At 35.7% G+C, this 21,376-nt stretch overlaps 3 protein-coding genes across 6 annotated transcripts in view; 2 read left to right on the top strand and 1 right to left on the bottom strand.

The window, feature by feature from the left end:
- Window positions 1–222: 222 nt before the first annotated feature.
- Window positions 223–705, bottom strand: LOC125816766 (methyl-CpG-binding domain-containing protein 5-like). Its single transcript, XM_049496386.1, has one exon. It carries the CDS (start codon window positions 703–705, stop codon window positions 223–225), a length of 483 nt encoding a protein of 160 aa, XP_049352343.1.
- Window positions 706–3,519: 2,814 nt separating this feature from the next.
- LOC125815167 (topless-related protein 3) lies at window positions 3,520–13,762 on the top strand. 3 transcript variants are annotated; one of them, XM_049494579.1, is made up of 25 exons: window positions 3,520–3,841; window positions 4,793–4,972; window positions 5,074–5,187; window positions 5,862–6,020; window positions 6,614–6,788; window positions 6,920–7,052; window positions 7,593–7,708; window positions 7,843–7,978; window positions 8,123–8,232; window positions 8,508–8,577; window positions 8,650–8,723; window positions 8,837–8,932; window positions 9,011–9,103; window positions 9,983–10,110; window positions 10,217–10,451; window positions 10,615–10,782; window positions 10,870–10,956; window positions 11,095–11,247; window positions 11,331–11,441; window positions 11,533–11,712; window positions 11,799–11,927; window positions 12,016–12,111; window positions 12,616–12,798; window positions 12,871–13,046; window positions 13,262–13,762. In XM_049494579.1, the coding sequence occupies exons 1-25, from the start codon at window positions 3,762–3,764 to the stop codon at window positions 13,476–13,478; spliced, it is 3,399 nt and encodes a 1,132-aa protein (XP_049350536.1). In that variant the 5' UTR covers window positions 3,520–3,761; the 3' UTR covers window positions 13,479–13,762. The 3 variants fall into 3 exon arrangements, with proteins under 3 accessions (XP_049350536.1, XP_049350537.1, XP_049350534.1); XM_049494580.1 differs by having other exon boundaries at window positions 10,873–10,956; XM_049494577.1 differs by having other exon boundaries at window positions 8,508–8,723; window positions 10,873–10,956.
- A 2,936-nt stretch (window positions 13,763–16,698) lies between these two features.
- Window positions 16,699–21,376, top strand: part of LOC125815344 (pre-mRNA-splicing factor 38) — a 157,379-nt gene continuing 152,701 nt past the window's right edge. Inside the window, exons 1-5 of one of the 2 annotated variants that reach the window (XM_049494797.1) lie at window positions 16,699–17,163; window positions 17,252–17,342; window positions 18,751–18,877; window positions 18,960–19,030; window positions 19,850–20,311. In XM_049494797.1, coding sequence (XP_049350754.1) covers window positions 16,752–17,163; window positions 17,252–17,342; window positions 18,751–18,877; window positions 18,960–19,030; window positions 19,850–20,267 — 1,119 coding nt within the window. In that variant the 5' untranslated portion in view covers window positions 16,699–16,751 and the 3' untranslated portion in view covers window positions 20,268–20,311. Of the gene's footprint in view, window positions 17,164–17,251; window positions 17,343–18,750; window positions 18,878–18,959; window positions 19,031–19,849; window positions 20,477–21,376 lie in introns of those variants that run through there. The other variant, XM_049494796.1, reaches the window with a different exon arrangement.

Consider the following 21,376-nt stretch of genomic DNA (forward strand, 5'->3'; position numbering starts at 1 on the left):
ATCGATTTATATATTAAAATTTTACTTAATAAAATTGACAATATAACTTCAAACAACAACATCATCTCATTTATTATTTGATTCTTGTTCATGGTGCAACGATATGAAAATTAAAGTAAAGCCAATTCATATGAGAGTTGACGTACACATTATATCTATCTAGTCTACATAGACGACATAAGAGAAAGATTTGTAGACTAGTAAGTGCACATTGCGACCTAGCTATTTCTGATCATTTTTTGTGTTGCTTATCTCAAGCTTTGATACACTTGAAAAGACAACATCCCATTGTTGTTTTTCCATCTCAGAAATCATGTCGCCATTAATAGAAGGTTTCCAAGTATCTTCATTACTGCCCGTCAGAGTCCAGCACACACTCTCTGGGGGATTCGCAGAATCAAAGAAAAAAGTAGTTTCAAATTCCTTATTTTTTCCTTTTGGGGTCTCAGAATCAGTGTTGTCTTCCTTCTTACGCTTGGTACCCGTTTTCAAGAAATCAAGCACAGCAATTTTGGATCGAAATCTTTTTCCAGAGAGTGGTTCATAATAGTAATGGTCAGTAAGTCCAGCAGTAGCACCACCCATACGAACTACCGATTTGAACTTCCAATCCTCCGGCAACCAGCTCGGCCTCTCCTGAACCCTCTCATCTGCCACTGCCAGTGCCGCCTCCATCTGTGGGATGGATGAATCTTTCTCACTCATTGTGCTATTTGAATATTTGGTGTACATGATAATACTTGAAGGGTTCTTATTTATAGTAGAGTTTCATATGAATAAAATAAATCTGGTCAATGCAATTAATTATTTTTCCATTTTTGGTTTAATATTTAATTTGTCCTTATTGTTTTTATATAATATACAAGAATGAGTCTGGTCCATTCAATTGAATTTCTTACTACTTTCATTTTCTTTTATAATTTTTCTTTTTGAATTATGGAGTTTTTTTAACGAAAAATCTTAATTAAAATGATCTGGTCAATGCAATTTACTTTCTATTCATAAGTAAATATATGAATTATAGATTTTTTAAAGAAAAATCTTAATTAAAGTGATCTGGTCAATGCAATTTACTTTTTATTCATAAGTGAATATATGAATTATAGATTTTTTAAAGAAAAATCTTAATTAAAGTGATCTGGCCAATGCAATTTACTTTCTATTCATTATCAATCAAGTAAATATATACTCTACATAATTTATTGTTATTGTTTATAAAGTAATTTGAGCACTTTGAATGGAATTTTCTTATTAAATGTATTTTTACTTTGTAATTTTTCTTCTCTTCTTCTAGAATCATAAATTATTATTTAAAAAAAAGAAAAAAAAAACCTAAAAAAGTCTTTCAGAGATTACAAACATTGTTATTAGAAAATAAATTATTTTCTTTGCATTATTAAGTAAAACAGGCTAGGGTAGGGTAGGGTAGGGGTATGCAAAAATCGAACCGATTGATAAATCAAAGTGTTATTGGGTTATCGGGTAAACCGATAACCTATTAAGACTTGCAATTTACTACTTTTATTTGTACATAAATAATATCTATATATTAATCTCAATACGTTACTAGTTACTGTCTTTGTCCTTTAGCCTTCAATTTACACATCACAACGACTTTGAGTTCACAACTTCACATTATACAAAACGTGTAAATATAAAGAACCTTATTCCTCTTAATTTTGCTTTGTGTTACATTTGTATGGTTCTTTTCATGTTTGTTAATATTATTTCTATTTTATGAGCATTTGTTAAGTTACATTATTGTGTTCTTGCGTCAAATTTATTAGAGAAGTCATATATTTATTTTATAAGTATTTTTTTATTGGTTAAATAAAAAAGCGAACCATTAAGGGTCAAAACCGATAAAAAAGATATTATTAATTTAACGTATTCAAAAATCGAAAACCGATAAATCGAATTGATAATTCATAAAACCAAACCAAATTGAGCGATGCACACCCCTAAATCTGGCAATACATATCCAACGTATTTTATTCCTTATTATTTAGAATATAAAAATTATTTTGGTCACTTTGACTTATTTTGTTACTAATTTCATTTTTTATATTTTAATGTTCACTTGTCTTAGAATAAAATAATTATAAGAAAATGTAACCGTAAAGAGATCAAATTATATTTACTAGAAAGAACTTATTTTCTTTTGATTATTAAGTAAAGTTATTAATAATTATATATTATTAATGTACTCTATTTAACATTATTATTATACATTATATCAAAATATTTAAAAATGTAAATATTGGTCAATTAATTTTGTATAAAATTCAATAAATACCACAACTCATTTTTATAGATTGTTTGAAAGAATAAAAGAATTTAATTAACATTAACGGTCATTATATAAATTAATTATTTTTAGTACATCACGAATATTGTTTTGGATATTATCTGCCCTTAGTTTCTTATCATAATTGAGTTTTTCTTTTAGGAAAAGGAAAATACAAAGTCTCCATATTTGGCTAATCATTTTTTTTTTGTAGGAAAAATGTTTATGACTCCTAGGAGTTTTTTTTTTAATTTACAAAAAGGGAAAAAAGACAAATATACCTCTGAACTATTGTAAGTGGTATGCATATATCCTTCGTCATACTTTTGGGATATTGGTGCCCTACCATAAAAAAACTAGAGTATATATACCTTTTATACTAACGGACATACACGTGTCATAATCTTATTCACTGATTCGACATTTATTAAATATCAAATCGATGGATAAGATTGCGCCACGTGTCCTATTTTTGTCTTTCATTAGAGTGAAGGACATATATGCTCTAATTTTTGGACGACAGATACACCAATATTTCAAAAGTATGACGAATAATATCAACATATTTCGATCATCCGTATGAGATATATTTATCCTTTTTCCCTTAAAAAAAGCAAAAAGGGAAAGAAAAAACCATAGATAACCGTTGAGAGATCACGCGCCTTGATTACTAGAAAAAACCATGTCTAAGTGAGACAAAAATACAGAAGGACCCACCTTATCTCACCAAACGCGTGGACACGCGCAGTTTCTCTGAATTCATTCATTTTCAAAACAATTTTTTTTATTCTGACATGACCCCAAAGTTAATTCCAATTCACGATATCAAATCAATATATCGCGATAAATTAGATGAGTAAATTAAATGCCGCCGAAAACCGAAAGAGTACCATTCTCATAAAATAGCACACGTAACCCACGACGAAAATCGTAATTCAACTCGAATATTCAACTGCATTTGAATTCCCCATTTCAAATCCGCAAGTCCAGTCACATCCTACTTATCAAAAAGGAAAACCCACTGTCTTGATAAGCATGTTTGATTATCACAACCAACTTATCAACGTAAATGATAAGTAGAGTAGCTTATCACTGATAGGTCAGTATAAAAAAGATAGGCTACTGCTAAACGCATCGAAGATAGCGAGACCAAGTCCTCCCCCACCCACCTCATTTTCCATCTTCTTTACTCTTCTCTTTCCCCCACTACAAATAGACCCATCCCTTCCCTTTTCTCTCTTTCTCTCTCTATATACCTATTCTCTCTCTCTCTCTCTCTCTAAATATATTATAATTTCTCTTTCTTCTTCGGCAGCCTTTGGAAATCAAGCACTGATTTATTAATTGTTTATGTGAGAGAGGAGGAGCTGAAACCCTAGAAATCGTAGCGCGTGTGGATATCTAGGGCTTGGATCTGTGGAGTTCTGGAATCGGAGATTGTTGGATTTGGGGGTTTTGAAGAGAGTTGGAAAAAATGTCTTCTCTTAGCAGAGAATTGGTGTTCCTCATACTCCAGTTTCTAGAAGAGGAGAAATTTAAGGAGTCCGTTCACAAGTATGGTTTATTTTTTTTTATTTTTTTTGTGTTTATTTCTCTCTCACACACATATCTATGTGTTGATTTTTTTTTTTCTTTCTTTTTTGGATTTTATTGTCATGTTATTTGTGAGTGGTTTACTATTTTTACTTGGTTGTTGAAAGTGAAAAAACTTTTTATTTCTTGAAGGTGAAAAAACTAAAGAAATAAGTTATGTGTTTAGTTTTGGGGCTGTTCTGGTAATTTATCTAAAAAAGGAATGAAAAACCACTTGATGTAGCTGTTTCTACTGTGCTTTTTATATAGTTTGTCTTTTTTTTTTTTTTATATATTTTTTTTAATTTTTGTAAATTCTGGTGCAGAGTTAATGAGATACATTTAATGTGCCTTAAGTGATAGTACTAGTAATCTGTAAGGAAAAAATGACCATTTTTTAATTGTTTGTTGTTATTTATTTAGTGCTTCTATGAATGTGAAGTCATTAAAAGATGTTGTTTTAAAGTTTATAAAAAGATTGATTTGAAAAATGAAAACTTTCTGGCACCATTATATCTTTCCTGTTTATTAAGTGTTTGATTTAGTTGACATCAATTTATCAGCTTGTGAGGAATGAAAACTTTGCTAAGTATCAAGTGCAATTGAGTGTGTCCAATGTTTTCTTTTCTGTTTATTGTTGACATCAATTATCAGTGTGTGGGGAATGAAAACTTTGATGGAGTAGTATCAAGTGTAAGTGAGGGTGTTTTGAATCTCTTGCTCTATTTTTCTGTTGACATCAATTTTTCCAGTGTGGGGGGAATGAAAACTTTTCTACTGTTTACGTATCTTATTTCCTTCTTATTGTTAATTTATAGATGTAAGAATAGAATTTAGAGTTCCCCTGCATTCAAGCAACTGTCTCTGTTTATATGAATTTCTGTGCTTGAAAATGTCTGACCTCTGCAAAAATATGTGTCATTTTGTTTGCAGGCTAGAGCAAGAATCAGGATTTTTCTTCAATATGAAGTACTTTGAGGAGAAAGTACATGCAGGTGAATGGGACGAAGTTGAGAAGTACTTGTCCGGATTTACCAAAGTTGATGACAACAGATATTCAATGAAAATCTTTTTTGAGATAAGAAAGCAGAAATATCTTGAAGCTCTTGATAAGTATGTCCACACTGTTACTTTACAATGCCATTCATTCATATCTGCAGTAGGCCCTGATTTGAACTTTTTTTTTTCTTCTGTGTGGCATGTTGTTATTTCAGGCAAGACAAGGCAAAGGCAGTTGAGATTCTTGTGAGTGATTTGAAAGTGTTCTCTACATTCAATGAGGACCTTTACAAAGAGATCACTCAGCTCTTGACACTTACCAATTTCAGGTAGTTTTTTGCTCATGTTATGTGAAATGAATATCCATGCATAGCCACGTTGAAAGAAGAAATCACTTTTGCATTGTTAGGGGACATACAATTAGACAATGAGAGAGAATTAACCAGAACAGCTTCTTGAAGTTAAAGGAAGAGACTAAATGCACAATGGTTTCTGTTTGCTCCCTCTGCTTCCTTTAGGAATACTAATAAATGAACTGTAGTTGCAATAATTCGCCTCATAATATAGTACTGAGGAGATAAAGTAGTAATATATGAGGTGATTTACTTATTGGTCTAGCAGGGATTCATTTTTTTGGTCGCGTTTTTCTTTCTCTCTGTTGTTTGTGAACCAAATAGGAAATAAATTTGGACTAAATTTTTTAGATGGAGGGAGGCAAAATGCAGAATTTGGTATTATCTGCATGGTTAGCAGTAGATTGCCTGAGATCTAAGGCTTCTATAAGTTACATATTTCGAATTATTGAGTTGCTGGAATTTCTTTTTGAGCCAATGGGTTATCTGTGAATGAGAATTCTGCGCTGAATGCTTGTTGAATGACTATTTCAGTTTGTGCAGTTTTTCTTTTTTCCATGCTTGATATTTATCTTTCCTGAAATGTGATTTAACAGTTCAATGTAAGTCAAGTAATGGCCTTCTGAATTACTTTGGCTATTTGGTTTCAGAGAGAATGAGCAGCTTTCGAAGTATGGTGACACCAAGACAGCGCGTAGCATAATGTTAATAGAGCTGAAGAAGTTGATTGAAGCAAATCCTCTTTTCCGCGAAAAGCTCGTCTTCCCGACTCTGAGATCTTCAAGGTTGCGTACATTAATCAATCAAAGGTGAAGAATCTCTCTGTTACTAATCTGTCAAGAAGGATAGTATCAGTTCTTATATTTGTTGCCCATTTCTTTATTTTCTTTGCGCCACAGAAAAAGAAGATATTTTAGTGCTGACTGCTCGGTTAATGTACTGGCATTTGTGAACTTTGTATTGGCTCTATTGGCTTTACAGCTCCTTTCCTCGACAGAGGAATGAGTCGTGCTAATTTTGTGCATTTTTGAGTCAACAAACATGCATGTGGGATGTCATTGGTCTTGACTTTCACTTCTCTTTGTTTGGAGTTAACAAGAAAATTGTCAATTACCTTGTTACTTTTTTGGCTTTCGAGTTCCTTGATTCTGAAGTACAATGAGTGGAAGTGAGTGCCAGTTTATAAAATGGTCTGTTTTCCTATAACTTGACTTAGTTCATAGATTGCAAGATAACCTAGATGTGCTGTCTTCTCACGTGTACTTCTTGTGATTAATACCTTTGATGCATTTGTCTAAATATTAACTGTATACTTAGAATTGAACATGATGCTGTTTATGTTGGAAGTTGAACTTGGAATCATATCTTTTGATTTGATCTTTCACTTTGGCATTTTCTGCAGTCTCAACTGGCAGCACCAGCTTTGCAAGAACCCAAGGCCAAACCCTGACATTAAGACTCTGTTCACAGATCATACATGCACTCTTCCAAATGGGGCTGTTGCACCTACACCCGTTAATCTTCCTCCTGCAGCGATTGCAAAACCTGCTGCTTTTACAGCACTTGGTGCACATGGGGTATGATTCTTTGTGGTTACTCTAGTTATGATACTTTTGGTGATTTGACTTATTTATTACTTAATGACCAGTGACCACGTCGTTGCTTGTCTCACTCGGTCAAATCATGTATTTTAATTTGTTGCTTGTAGCCCTTTCCACCCGCAGCAGCAGCAGCTGCAAATGCTAATGCTTTAGCAGGTTGGATGGCAAACGCCGCTGCTTCTTCATCTGTCCAAGCTGCTGTTGTGACAGCATCATCCCTGCCTGTTCCACCAAATCAAGGTGAGTTTTAATTAGTTTTCTTTGAATGAATAGGGGCCTGACTTCTGATGGTGGATACCATCGATTATGCTTCAAACATTTGTTAAAACTTAAAAAGAACAACTCATATTTTGAGAGGTCAAAGAAATCCATGAACTTACTGTGTAATTATATTGGCAAATTTCTCAATATTTATTCTAGAATGCATGTAAAATATTCTGGTAAAGAAGCACCAAATAAGTAGGTTGGAAGAAAGAATACTAACTCTTGTTTTCACCTACTTTATAAAAACAGAGAATAGTAGCTCTTGTTTACTTGAGGATCAAAATGCCTCATCAATAATCTGATACCATTAAATAGGGTCCAAAATTGATGTGTTTGATAACAAGATTGCTCGCCTTCTGAATAAAAAGCTCTAGATCTTGCAAGTTATAACTTTGAATACTTTGGGTTAGTTAGCTTGGTCATGGAGCAGTCAAGCAGACAATTGACACCATTATGAGTATTTGGTCCAGAGATGATATTCTCCACTTCTATTGACTATGTTTCTCTCTTGAACAGTTTCAATTTTGAAGCGCCCCCTCACCCCTCCAGCTACATTAGGTATGCTTGACTATCAGAGTGCTGATCATGAGCAATTAATGAAACGTTTACGACCTGCACAGTCTGTTGAGGAGGTATTGCGGAAGATGAATCTTTCTTAAATGATATATTTTCTTTTTCTTTCCTCCTGCAGAATTTACCCTCAAATTATTATCATTTCAGAACATATCGAATTCATGAAATGTGTTTTATCTTTCTTCCCTTTCAGGTTACGTATCCTACAGTTCGTCAGCAATCTTCTTGGTCCCTTGATGACTTACCAAGGACTGTAGCTTTTACTTTACCTCAAGGATCCTCAGTCACTAGCATGGACTTTCATCCTTCTCATCATACATATCTGCTCGGTATATTACTGTTTAAGATCTTCTGTCCATGTATCCTATTGTTGCTGTGTCCTCGTGGCTATTCCGCTTGGACCAGCAGTGATAGAAGAGTCATAGCTGTTAAGATATCTTCTTCCTCTTAACTTTATGGAGTGTGCTGAACAGTTGGATCCACCAATGGTGAAATAACGCTCTGGGAAGTAGCAACACGAGAGAAGTTGGTTGCGAAGGCATTTAAAATATGGGATGTTCAAGCGTGTACTCATACATTTCAGGTTAATCAATACTAAATTCTTTTAAAATTAATTCTCTGGAAGTGAAAGCAAACATTCAATTTTGGATTTTTAATTTGTTTCTTCAATATGGTTGCCTTTTTATCTGGCATATAGTTGTAAGTTCAAATAAAATCTTCAGTTGTATAATTTGAGAGTTTAGTCTCTTCACAAATATGTAGTTCTGTGGGTGAGTATCTGGTTTGATGTTTTTAAGATTTCTCAAATGCCAGCATAGTACACTGTTTTTCTCTCCTGACAATTGAGAGTTTCCACAGGCTTCTGCTTCCAAAGATGCACCATTTTCTGTAAGCCGTGTTGCATGGAGTCCAGATGGGACCTTCGTTGGTGTGTGCCTTTCTTTAATTTTGTTATTATACACGTTCTTGTGGATGTTCATGACTGTACTTTGTGTTGCAGGAGTTGCATTCTCTAAGCATTTGGTCCATCTGTATGCCACTGTTGGAACAAATGATCTGCGCCAGCATTTGGAGGTAAATTTTTCTGTGTTATCTTTCTTTTTCTTTTGACAAGTTGAACCATATGTTGTGGCGAACTTAAAAGCTATAATTCTAACTCAATCTTACCTGCACCCTTGTGATTTAAGATGGATGCCCATGCTGGGAGTGTTAACGACTTAGCATTTGCTTATCCAAACAAGCAGTTATGTATAGTAACATGTGGAGATGATAAGTTGATAAAGGTAACATCTGAAGTGTCATTATTTCAGTTTGAACCGCAAACTTTTTTATGAAAATGCTGAATGAAATATTTGAAACAGGTGTGGGATATAACAGGAAGAAAGCTGTTTAATTTTGAAGGACATGAAGCTCCTGTATATTCCATATGCCCTCATCAGAAGGAGAGCATTCAGGTATTTCCAAATATGGAAGAACTTGCATTTGTTGCTTGTCATTGCTTCAGGATTGATTAACACTTCACTAACCCCCTCTGCTGGTAGTTGGAAAGTTTTCAAAATGTAGGTGCAGAGTTCTGCTTACTGTTGCTAGTGCTAGGAAACATTCATTAACTATTACAAAATAGGGTAAAAACTAACTATCTTTTATTGCTATTGCTAGGGAACATAACTTGGCATTCTTCTTACTTTCTACTGTGTCATTAAAACTGGTTGTTTGTGACTAGGAAGCGGTTTTGTTTTATTACTCGGTTATCACCATCATGCAACTTTTGACATTCTATCTAGATTCATCCTTCTAGGAAATAGTATAAATAGTTATTGTTGGTGGAAACTGGGAAAAACTTAATTGGGTTTCGGTTGATCATGTTGTAATAATTTCCAAGAAAGTTCAGGGAGGACATATTCTTCATCTGAAAACCAGATGACTTGTGTGATTCTGCATGAATATATCCAATCATTGGCTTCTATGCAAATTGATCCATGAGATTAGTCAAATGTAAATTATCTTAGTGCTGATGGTTCACTGTACCATCTGAGAAGGTATTGCCTATCTCAATTGGAGGCAGTGTCTATATGAGGTGTGGGTGCACTTTCTGTACCTAGGTGCATTTGGAGATTCTGTCATGATTTGTACGTTTGTTGATGATTCTGAAAATGTAGATAACATATTAGCCTTTTTGTTTTATGTTTAGACAGAAATGCTTTGTACTCAATGCAACTCTATTGAGAATGGACAGACGTTAAGGCATTATTGATGCATTTTCAGGTGTTTACCTGCCTTGTAATGGTGTTTGCCACTCTTGAATAACATCTTGTTTTGTATTCTGTATGCAGTTCATTTTTTCTACTGCTATAGATGGGAAAATAAAAGCTTGGCTGTATGACAATATGGGATCTCGAGTTGACTATGATGCTCCTGGTCATTGGTGTACCACCATGCTTTATAGTGCTGACGGAACTAGGTAGGGTTGCATGAGAATCCATTATTTACTGTATGTTGGTCTTTACGAGTATTCTGCCTCCACTGACTCTTATTAACTGTTTGATGTTGATTTTTCATGCTTATAGATTGTTCTCCTGTGGAACTGGTAAAGAAGGTGATTCTTTTCTTGTGGAATGGAATGAAAGTGAAGGAGCCATAAAAAGGACTTATTCTGGGTTTAGAAAGAAATCAGCTGGTGTTGTGCAGTTTGACACTACTCAAAATCACTTCTTGGCTGTGGGTGAAGATAACCAGATAAAATTTTGGGACATGGACAATATAAACATTCTTACAACTATAGATGCTGATGGTGGTCTCCCGGTCAGTGCTTCTGTCAGTTCTATTGTTATCATTTGAGCAACCATTCTCATGATACACCAAAAAAGAAGAGGAATTGAAAAAAAAAGAAAGGAAAATGAAAATTACTAAACAAATTGGAACTTTCTGTATATTCTGAATGCTTTAATTGTGGTGGTTGTTGCAGAGTCTTCCACGCTTGAGATTCAACAAGGAGGGGAATCTTCTTGCTGTTACTACTGCTGACAATGGGATTAAGATACTGGGAAACGCTGCTGGTATGAGATCCTTGAGAACAGTTGAGGCCCCGCCTTTTGAAGCACTAAGATCACCCATTGAAGCAGCTGCTATTAAGGTATTGATGGTTGTTTGCTTCTCCCACTTATTCTGAGGTAGTTTTATTATGTTCAAAGTAAAAAAGATCTCCTTGTGTTCTTTTTAGCAGGGTTCTGGCTCTTCTGTTCCAAATGCTACTCCTGTCAATTGTAAAGTTGAAAGGAGCTCTCCTATCAGGCCGTCTCCTATCCTTGTATGTAATATTTCAATTTTTTTCTTTCTCAGTTTAATCTTCCGCAATCTGTTAAATAAGCTCATATTTTAGCTTCAAACATCATCTGTTTTTCAGTTTAGTGAATTTATCCTCTTATATTATTTTACTTCCTTGCAGAATGGAGTTGATTCTGTGCCCAGAAGCATGGAGAAACCAAGAATATTGGAGGAAGTTTCAGATAAGGCCAAACCCTGGCAGTTAACTGAAATTTTAGACCAAGCTCAATGCAGGCTGGTTACCATGCCTGAGAGTTCAGATTCGAATAATAAGGTGCGTTATCTAATTTGTGTGAACTTATTCTGTATTTTGTGATTCACATGTAACTAGATCATTTAAATAGCACTTCTGTTTAGGTTGCAAGGCTTCTTTATACAAATTCTGGTGTTGGTATCCTGGCACTTGGTTCGAATGGTACTCAAAAGCTGTGGAAGTGGACACGCAATGAACAAAATCCAAGTGGCAAGGTAAAACATTAACTGATAACTGTCTTAGCTACATATTTATTTTCAAAAATGTTATACAAACTAACTTTTGGAATGTCTTGTGTTTTTAAAGGCCACTGCTAATGTTGTTCCACAATATTGGCAACCGAACAGTGGTCTTCTTATGACCAATGATATTGTAGGTATCAATTTGGAAGAGGCTGTTCCTTGCATTGCTCTCTCAAAGAATGACTCTTATGTAATGTCAGCTGCTGGTGGAAAAGTGTCACTATTCAATATGATGACGTTCAAGGTAAATCTATAGAAGAGGGTCCTGTTCTTTTAACTTACTATTTGAGTGGTTTGATTTGGGAATATGATAATAACTGAGATGTATAGGTAATGACAACATTTATGCCACCTCCGCCGGCTTCAACTTTCTTAGCATTCCATCCTCAAGATAACAATATTATCGCCATTGGCATGGAGGACTCAACAATCCACATTTACAATGTTAGGGTTGATGAGGTAATTTATACAACTATTTCTATATTCAATGACATCTGTGAGTTGGTTAATTGACCCATTTTTTATGTTTACTGCATTTGATCCATAGGTAAAATCCAAGTTAAAAGGCCATCAGAAGCGCATTACTGGTCTTGCTTTCTCCACCAACCTCAACATATTGGTTTCATCAGGTGCTGATGCTCAGGTAAGTCGCTGTTCTTTTTCTTTTATATATTCCTTCTGATGCCTTGTGTTATTTCTTTTGAACCGTGAAAGGATAAAGGAACAGATATAGAACCTACATTTTATTCAATTAGCTTTCTGCTAAAGGAGGGATGCAACACGAAAACTTCCCAATTAGCTTTCTCTTACTGGCCACAACCTTCAGTTTTTTGTTTTTTTAGGTGGGGGGTGAGGGAGGGTGTCTATTGCTTTGTTACTTCTTATTTCATATGAGGTGTAGCAGTCTTAATTGAAATGTGATTGTGAACATCATGATAGGTTTGTCAATCTATAGAATTTGTACAATTATTGCCCCCCTTTGGAACTTGATAATGAACAGATGTATGGCCTGAAGCCTGGAATTGAATTCACCTGCCAATTATGTTTCTGTATTTTGTTTTCATTTATGACAGCATGTGCACATCTTCTAGTGCTTTGACATGCTATAGATACCTTATTTCTTATGTATGGAATTTGACCATTGCAGCTCTGTTTATGGAGCATTGATTCATGGGACAAGAGGAAATCAGTTCCCATTCAGCTGCCTGCTGGTAAAGCACCTAGTGGCGACACTCGAGTACAATTTCATGCGGACCAAGTCCGCCTGCTAGTATCCCATGAAACACAGTTAGCAATTTATGATGCATCAAAGATGGAAAGAATTCGCCAGGTAAAACAAATCCCTAATCTCAAATTGTGGACATGTAAAAGTTTGTTTTCTTATTGATTCTGTTTCTTGCAGTGGGTCCCTCAAGATGCACTTTCTGCACCAATAACCTATGCGGCTTACTCTTGCAACAGTCAACTAGTTTATGCTTCCTTTTCTGATGGCAACATTGGGGTATTTGATGCCGATACCCTAAGACTCAGATGTCGTGTTGCTCCCTCGGCTTATTTGTCCCAGGCAGTGTTGACTGGGTAAGAACAGATTAACATCAGTCTTTTGAATCTGTCTTTTATTCACTTCTGCAAATCCAGTTTTTTTTTTGTCATTCAGCTAATGTTAAAATGTGTTATCGTGCACTTTGTAAGATGTTGATTCATGTACTAATTTTACTTGTTCCAATCTCATTATCTTGTGATGTTCTTTGTGCTAAAAGAGTCATGGCTAATGCACGTGTCATATGTCTCAGGAGTCAATCTGTGTATCCGCTAGTAGTTGCAGCACATCCACAGGAACCCAGCCAATTTGCAGTTGGGTTGACAGATGGAACTGTTAAAGTGATTGAACCACTGGAATCCGATGGGAAGTGGGGTGTGAGTCCACCTATTGATAACGGGATGTTAAATGGCAGGGTGGCCTCCTCTTCGACCGCTAGCAACCATGTTGCTGACCAAGTTCAAAGATGAAACATATTGTATTCTGTCAGTGACATTCTTTTTGTGTATCTTATCAGTATAGGTTTTAGTCCACATCTCTTTATGATGGCACGCACACCTCTCACTCTTTTAGAGAGATTCTAAACTTTGTTATATGTTTTTTTTCTTCATTTTTATCATTTTTTTTCTCCATAGTTAAAATAGTAGGGGATGTTCGCCGTTCGGCCATTGGCTTTTGGTTGAAGGTCCTGAATGTCACTGGAAATAGCTCAGTTTAAAGGATCAGTTAATGGATGTCAATACTCTACACTCTCGATCTCTCTCAGTAGTTCAGTGTTTCCTTTTTAATGATATAATCCTTGTCCTGTATTTGCCATTGCATTGTAGATTTCGATTTTATACTAATAGCTTTTGTAATAAGGTTTCTTTTATTTGGTCATCTGTATGGTAATTTTGAAATTTTAGCACTTGCTGTATCAAATCTCATCATTTTTATGGTGGTCCATTAATGGTAATTCTCGTCTCTCTTAGATGCATTTTGTATTCGATTACTCGATAGTTATGAGTGACTGTTTGAGATATTATCCCTTAATTACAACTACTGTAACACAATTAATGGAGGTATCCAGCTTAAAATTATATTGCCGCATCATAACTGTTGTGTTGGAACAGAATTACCTGGATGTTTTAGTAAATGGAATGTTATTTACATGTTCTTTCTCTTGTTCGTTTTGTTTATTATTTTAGGGAAAAAGGACGAATTTACCCCCGAACTTTGATAAATGGTACGTCTATGCCCTCCGTTATACTTTGCGTCCAAATAAGCCCCTGCCGTCCAATTATCGGTACACACATGCCTCTCTCACTAACGGACCCCTCGTTCTGTACACGTGTCTTAATCCTAATCAACTACCTGTTTGACCATTCTTTTAACCCATAAACCCACAATCCGCCCCATAAACCCAATAACCCACCTCTTCTTTCTCTTAAACTATCGAATGCACCACCTGATTTTTCCCATATGAAACGACAAGAATATACAGCTGCGAAATCAAAGGTAACCACCAAGAGAGATGAAGAGTAAACCAGTATCAAGAATCAAAAATCATGACATTTAGAAAACAATAGTTAAAAAGATGTTTGACAGAAAACCATTTCCACCTGCACCCTCCTCCCCAAAATTGTATCATTCATGTCTAACTTCCATGGTATCTAACACTTCACTCTTTTTGGTCTTTTAACTTGGGGCCTGCAGGAATATGAGCACCGAAGGGAAATCAGAGGCAAATCTAAGATTTAGCATTATGGTTCTAGTTTGGGGTTCTACCACATCTCATTTGATTTACTGGGTTCAAACTCAATCAATTGTACTTATTTTGCAGATTTTTTAACACATATACAGGGTCCAAATGAAAGCACTACATCCGCCTCCCCCTTCATTAGTTCATTAGACCAAAACCCAGAGGAAACATTAGCTTGATGGTATAAAATAAAAACATCAACATTTCAGAATGAAAAAATGCACATAAAAGAGTACCAAAATCTGGGAGGTGGTAGGACATCTCAGTCTATCCAAGGTAGTCGGACATCTCAGTCTATCTAAGATCCAGACTAACTACAATAGTCTAAAATATCTAAGTTAATTAAACATTCCAAAGGAAGAGTCAGTGAAGGGTCAGTGAAGGTTGAAAATCACTCCAATGGCGGCGGTGTCGGTAGCCTTGCCGATTTTCCATCTTTGAACGCTGCGGCCACCACCAAAACGAAGAAGAAGAAGAAGCCACAAACCCTATCCCTTCAGGAGTTCAACACTTATAGTACTGCTAAGCAGTCTCAAACTACCGCCGCTGCGGCAACCAAAGGCCTGACACCGAAGGAAGTCTTGATGCTCCCCATCGGTCCTCGCGAGCGTACTGCAGAGGAAGGTGGACGGAGATTTGCCTCCGGTGGTGGTGCATTCGATAGTTTAAGAGAAAGAAGAGGTGGGTTATTGGGTTTATGGGGCGGGTTGTGGGTTTATGGGTTAAAAGAATGGTCAAACGGGTAGTTGATTAGGATTAAGACACGTGTACAGAACAAGGGGTCCGTTAGTGAGAGGGGCATGTATGTACCGATAATTGGACGGCAGGGGCTTATTTGGACGCAAAGTATAACAGAGGGCATAGACGTACCATTTATCAAAGTTCGGGGGTAAATTCGTCCTTTTTCCCATTATTTTATGTTTTCTTTTTCTTGGTCATTTGAAGAACAAGCAGCTTTGTGGCATTTCAAATAAATGATGTGTCAAATACTAGGACCAAGTAAAACTTTGAGATGAAGCTTTGATAGTACATCTGCTATTTTTCTAAAAATAATTTGATCATGTCTAGTGTAATTTTACAAATGTAGTTTGGGGAAAGTGGTATCTACACAACTTTGCCTTAACCTTGTGAAGTAGTTGTTTCTAATAGACTCTCAACTCAAGTATATAAAGCAAATAAATTAGGGAAGAAACCTTCTGTTACATTAGCAGTATACAGGGAAGTATCAAGTTTGGCTTATAAATGAACAAGTTTATATTTCTCTAATGAGTGAATACCCTTTCTTAGAGTACTGTTCCAATATAGCTTTCATCCAACAAAACTAGTTCATCCATCTCACCATTTTAAACGGTGGCTCTCACCTTGTATGTTAAGGTGTTAGTCTCCATGAAGGTAATTGATGATCTTTTCTTGTAGACTCTAATTTACTAAAATGTTAGCCATGCAATTTGCTTCTCTAAAGTTAAAAAAATGTAGAAAGAATAAGGTTATCCTCCTTTTCCATTTTAATAATTTGATCCACTATGTGTGCAATTTGCCAAGGGGCAAAGGAGAGGGGGTTGATTGCCTTCACTATAATTTGTGAGTCGGCATCAATGTGAACCACTTTTCACAAGAAGTCCTACATGACAATTCATGTGAGATATACACTTGAACGAATCTATATTATGTTATATGCAGAAACAAAATCTATGTTTACTTGTTCAACTTTATACAAGTTTAAATATTTATTTATACACATTTATAATTGGATGATATTAAATGCCAACTGAGGTCAAGTGAAATGATACGTTTATGTTTATGCTTTGTTAATTTGAATGACTATTAATTGGAAACACTTTATTTTTTTGTATACATAATAAGTATTTATGCCCACAACAAAATATACCGCGTCGCGAGTCCAAGAGGCCCAATTATAAATAGTCCAATCTGTTAAGTACTTCATTTTCCATATACTTGGGGCTTTCTCCCTAAATCGCAAAACCCGGTTAGGGTTTCAGAGATGGCGAATCGCACCGATCCATTGGCAAAGAGCATTAGGGGAACGAACCCACAAAACCTGGTGGAGAAAATCCTCAGGTCCAAAATATACCAAAACACCTACTGGAAAGAACAATGTTTCGGGTTGACTGCTGAAACACTAGTCGACAAAGCCATGGAACTTGATCACCTCGGTGGAACATTCGGCGGTAATCGGAAACCCTCACCATTTATTTGCCTTGTCATGAAGATGCTCCAAATCCAGCCTGAAAAAGATATCGTTGTGGAGTTCATCAAGAACGAAGATTATAAGTATGTTCGAGTTCTTGGGGCTTTCTATTTGCGTCTTACGGGTACGGATATTGATATATATCGATATCTTGAGCCTCTCTACAATGATTATCGAAAGCTGAGGCGTAAATTAGCTGATGGGCGTGAGTTTTCTTGGTTTCTTGATTTTATCTAATGACTTGATTAAAACTGTGATACGAGATCTAATTTTTCTTGTCTTTTCTTGTTTAGAGTATGCACTGACTCATGTGGATGAGTATATAGATGAACTTCTTACAACAGATTACTCTTGTGATATTGCTTTGCCCCGCATCAAGAAAAGGTATTTGTCTATTTGAATATTTGAATCTTTTGCCATTTTTATTTTATTTTATTTTAGTAGAATATAGGTACTTGGTGGATACTCTTTCGAATATATGCTCACCTAAACGGACAGCCATAAAACTAAGCACAACATGATTAATTTACTAATATCAAATTGAGCTTGAATGAGAATACGGACTCTACTTTGTTCATGAGAGTGTGTAATTTGTTGTTGGTTTAATTGGCCATCTACTTAAGCTTGCGCAGTGATGGATTATCTTGCTCAAAACATAAACTTCTGCTTCCAGGGTAAAGGCAAGCTGTTATGATTTTGTTTGTTTACATTTTGTAATGGATTATGTGTAGTAGGTCTAAGCCAAGATTGTATTGGTTAAGTCGAACAGGTCAATGTGCTCAAGATGATAACACAGAGGAAAATGATTATTAGCCTAATACACAGGGCCGGCTCTTGCCTTTGTAAAATAAGGCTTATGCCCATCTCCAGTTGTTACTAGTACCCAATGTTCATTCCAGAGCATCTGCATCATTACATATGATTTTAATTTGGGGGCCCCAAATTATTATCAAGAATAAATTATGTGTTTAATTTTTTTAGAAAAAGTTGATTAATTATAATAAAAAATATATTATTTTACCCACTTTAACATCTTTTATATTTTGTTAAAAATGAGAATTAATAGTGAAAAATGTTGAACAAAGTGAATTACAAATTCTTTTTTATTTCTTTTTAAATTTTAGTTTTAAACATTACAACAAGCATATTAAAATGATGTATACCAAGTCATCAACTTCTTGAATTAGATTCCGTGGTTCTAACTCTTATCTTTATTTAATATATGTCAACTTATTACTTACTTATTACTTATAAAATTATGTTAACAATTCATATAATAATTGTCTCACTGAAATGATGTTTTCAATGTTGAGTTTGATAAAATCTTGCCTAAAATCAATAACTGAAAAATAATATTAAATACTAATAATTTTCATCTAAATAGTGTAAGAAAAATAAATTTTGAATAAATATGTATACAAAGTTTGTTTATATTTTAGGCCTCAAATTGAAATTTCGCTTTAGGCCCCCAATTACGTTGAGCCGCCCCTACTAAAACACATGGTCTATATCACAATAATATTAGTTGAAGAAAGAAAAAACCCTTCCTTATTTGTCTTTTTTTTTTTTATAATTGAGAAATCCGTAAATGACCCGCCCTTAATTTTCTATTTTGTCCGGTGTTTTTTCTGCAATTTTTCCTTTTTGCAAGTGTTGGTGCTGTTAGATCTTAGTCTTAGCTGTTATTGCCTCCAAAATATTTTGCTGTGCATGTACTTCTAATTCTTTGTTTCTTCTATACTCTTTATGTGTGTGTTCATTTAATCTCCCACGTATCATGTGTTGCCACCAGATGGATATTGGAACAGAATAAACAGCTGGAACCTCGGAGAAGTGCGTTGGAAGATGACTTTGAAGAGGAAGAGGAGAAGGATGAGGATGAACAACTTGCCACTGGATTAGATGATGAGCATGAAAAGGTTGATTTTTGACGTGCTTAGTTTATAATCAACTTCATTAATTTAAAGGCTTGTTTCTGGTTATTGATTTGTAATAATGCAGGATTATTACCGTGGGGGAAATCCAGCTAGGGAGAGAGATCGGGATAGAAGACGAGATAGTCACAGACACAGGTAGATTTCAATCATCTGTTGTCTTTTCTTCGTTTATTAATGTGTTGAATTCTTCATTTGCCTCACAACTCACTCTTGTGAAGTGGAAATGACATGGATGGGTCCTACAAACGCAAAGACTCCTATTATATAAGGAGTGTGCCCATCTCCAGTTGTTACTAGTACCCAATGTTCATTCCAGAGCATCTGCATCATTACATATGATTTTAATTACTTCGAAATCCTTAAGCAAAACTGTAGCTTGTCAAACTCCTGTTTTTGGGGACTCAGTTTGGGTGGTGTCCCTCAGGGTTGAAGGTGACCATGACTTAGACTTGGCTAAGTGAAATTTTGTTTACACTTTATTGTAAGTTGATTACTGTTCGAGTGGAAGCTGATTGTTGAAGTACCCAGAGATGCTCTGGAATTATTACACAAAGCACACACTTCACATGCTTCAAGCCTTCAACCAATATGGCATTTTATGCCTTTTGGTGACTAGCACAGCTTCCTATATTTAAAATATTGTGATCTTGCCAGGTTTCTCTGCACTGACAGTGTGCAGTTGAGAAGTATGATAGATCATACATTTCTACTATCCAATTGTTTCAGTTGGCAGTAATGTGATTTGTTTGGCTATTTATTATGTTATATTAATTGTGTAGTAGGAGGCTCTTATATCGAATTACACTTTGTGATTTAACATTTTCTGCAGTGTAGTGGTATTGTAATTAGAACATTCTTTTGTTGATTTACAACACGATCCAGCCTATGCCTTTTTCTTTGTTGTGGGGTTCTCTCTTTATTTTTTGATTTGAGCTTCTATGCCTTCTCTTCTAGGGATCGTGACTATGACAGAGATCGAGATTATGACAGAGATCGTGATTATGATAGGGAACGTGGCAGACGTGACAGAGACAGAGACCGAGATAGAGACAGGGACCGTCATCGCCTCAGGGATGATAAGGACTATGGTCATGAGAGGGATCGAGAAAGGGATAGGGAACGTGATAGACGTGACCGTGGTCGACGCAGGAGCTATTCTAGGAGCAGAAGTAGAAGCAGAGACCGTAAAGATCGGGAGGATGACCGTCGTAAAAGGCATGCTCGCAGTAGTGCTAGTCCTGCTCGGGATGAACCTAAGAAGAAGAAGGAGAAGAAAGAAAAGAAAGATGATGGAACAGATCATCCTGATCCAGAGATTGCAGAAGCCAACAGGCTTAGGGCATCACTTGGATTAAAGCCTTTGAAGCTATGAACATGTACATCTGCGTTTGTAGTTTTCGATATGTTTGGTGATGTGTATCTTTTGCCCTTGTAGCACCTTTACTTACTTTTCTTTTTACTCTTTTAGTGTACTAATAATCTACTACTTGAAGCTGCAGTTTTGTGCTCTGCATTTTTACTGCTTGCAAATTCGTTGCACCTTGTTTTTCACTAGTATTATTAACTGATGCTAAAAAGTCGTACAAATTTATATCATTTGAGTTCTCTTTATGATTTTACATGTGTTTAGCTCCATAATCATGAAAACTTGGATGTTCATACTTGCTCACAGCTAATGATGCAGATCTGCAGTTAAATCCCCCTACAGTCTCAGAAGGCACACACTGGAGTGTAAAAGGAACTGGTAGACAATTGTATTCTCTACAGATGCCAATTACAATTAAGGCCTTGGCTTCACAATTGTACAGGACAAGCTGAAATACAGGGAGAAAGAGTTTACACTACCTAAAATGTGCAGAAATGAGCTTGACGCTATCAACTGCTAAACGGTTACATTTCTTGATATGGAAGTTCTGGTAACAGAATGCCATTCTGATCGTAGTGAAGGCTGCCAGATGCACTAAGTGGTCGACATTTTCCTCCCATGAGTATCCTTTTCTTGCATAATTCTAGTTCAACTTTCTCTTGTTCTTCCTCATCCTCATGTTTGCACTCTCTCTCCTGTTTCACCACTCTCTTGTGTATGGCTTTCACTCTTCTACTGATGCAGTAACAAGCTTTCTGCCTCTTGATTGATGCCCAGTTAAAAGTTTTCGACATTTCCTGAGTCTCTGCATTAGTAACAGCACCATAGTCTGCACCTTCAAAGTCTGTTCCAGGATCTGCTTTGTTGGTCTTCCAGTTGGTGAAGCAAAATCCAAACCTCTTTCTGAACCTGAACTCGAACAGCCCTGAGAGATTTTGGGGTAAAATCCGTGGTTGCTTTCTACTACCAGTTGATGTTTCTGAATTCTGTTCTTCATTCACCTTTAATGGCTTCCCCTTTGTGTCTAAGATCCTGAGTATCTTCTTGAATGAACATGACTTACTCAGTGTTAGCCGTTCCACTGAATCTTCCACCATAGTCTTAAACATGTTGCC

Source organism: Solanum verrucosum, unplaced genomic scaffold (assembly GCF_900185275.1).
Source record: "Solanum verrucosum unplaced genomic scaffold, falcon-dt-bn FXZP01000261.1, whole genome shotgun sequence".
Taxonomy (NCBI): domain Eukaryota; kingdom Viridiplantae; phylum Streptophyta; class Magnoliopsida; order Solanales; family Solanaceae; genus Solanum; species Solanum verrucosum.

Coding starts and splice junctions, on each gene's coding strand:
- LOC125815167 (XM_049494577.1), top strand. CDS start 3,762: ATGTCTTCTCTTAGCAGAGAATTGGTGTTCCTCATACTCCAGTTTCTA. Junction 7,979..8,122: donor TCATCATACATATCTGCTCG/GTATATTACTGT, acceptor TGTGCTGAACAG/TTGGATCCACCAATGGTGAA. Junction 11,928..12,015: donor ACAATGTTAGGGTTGATGAG/GTAATTTATACA, acceptor TTTGATCCATAG/GTAAAATCCAAGTTAAAAGG.
- LOC125816766 (XM_049496386.1), bottom strand. CDS start 705: ATGAGTGAGAAAGATTCATCCATCCCACAGATGGAGGCGGCACTGGCA.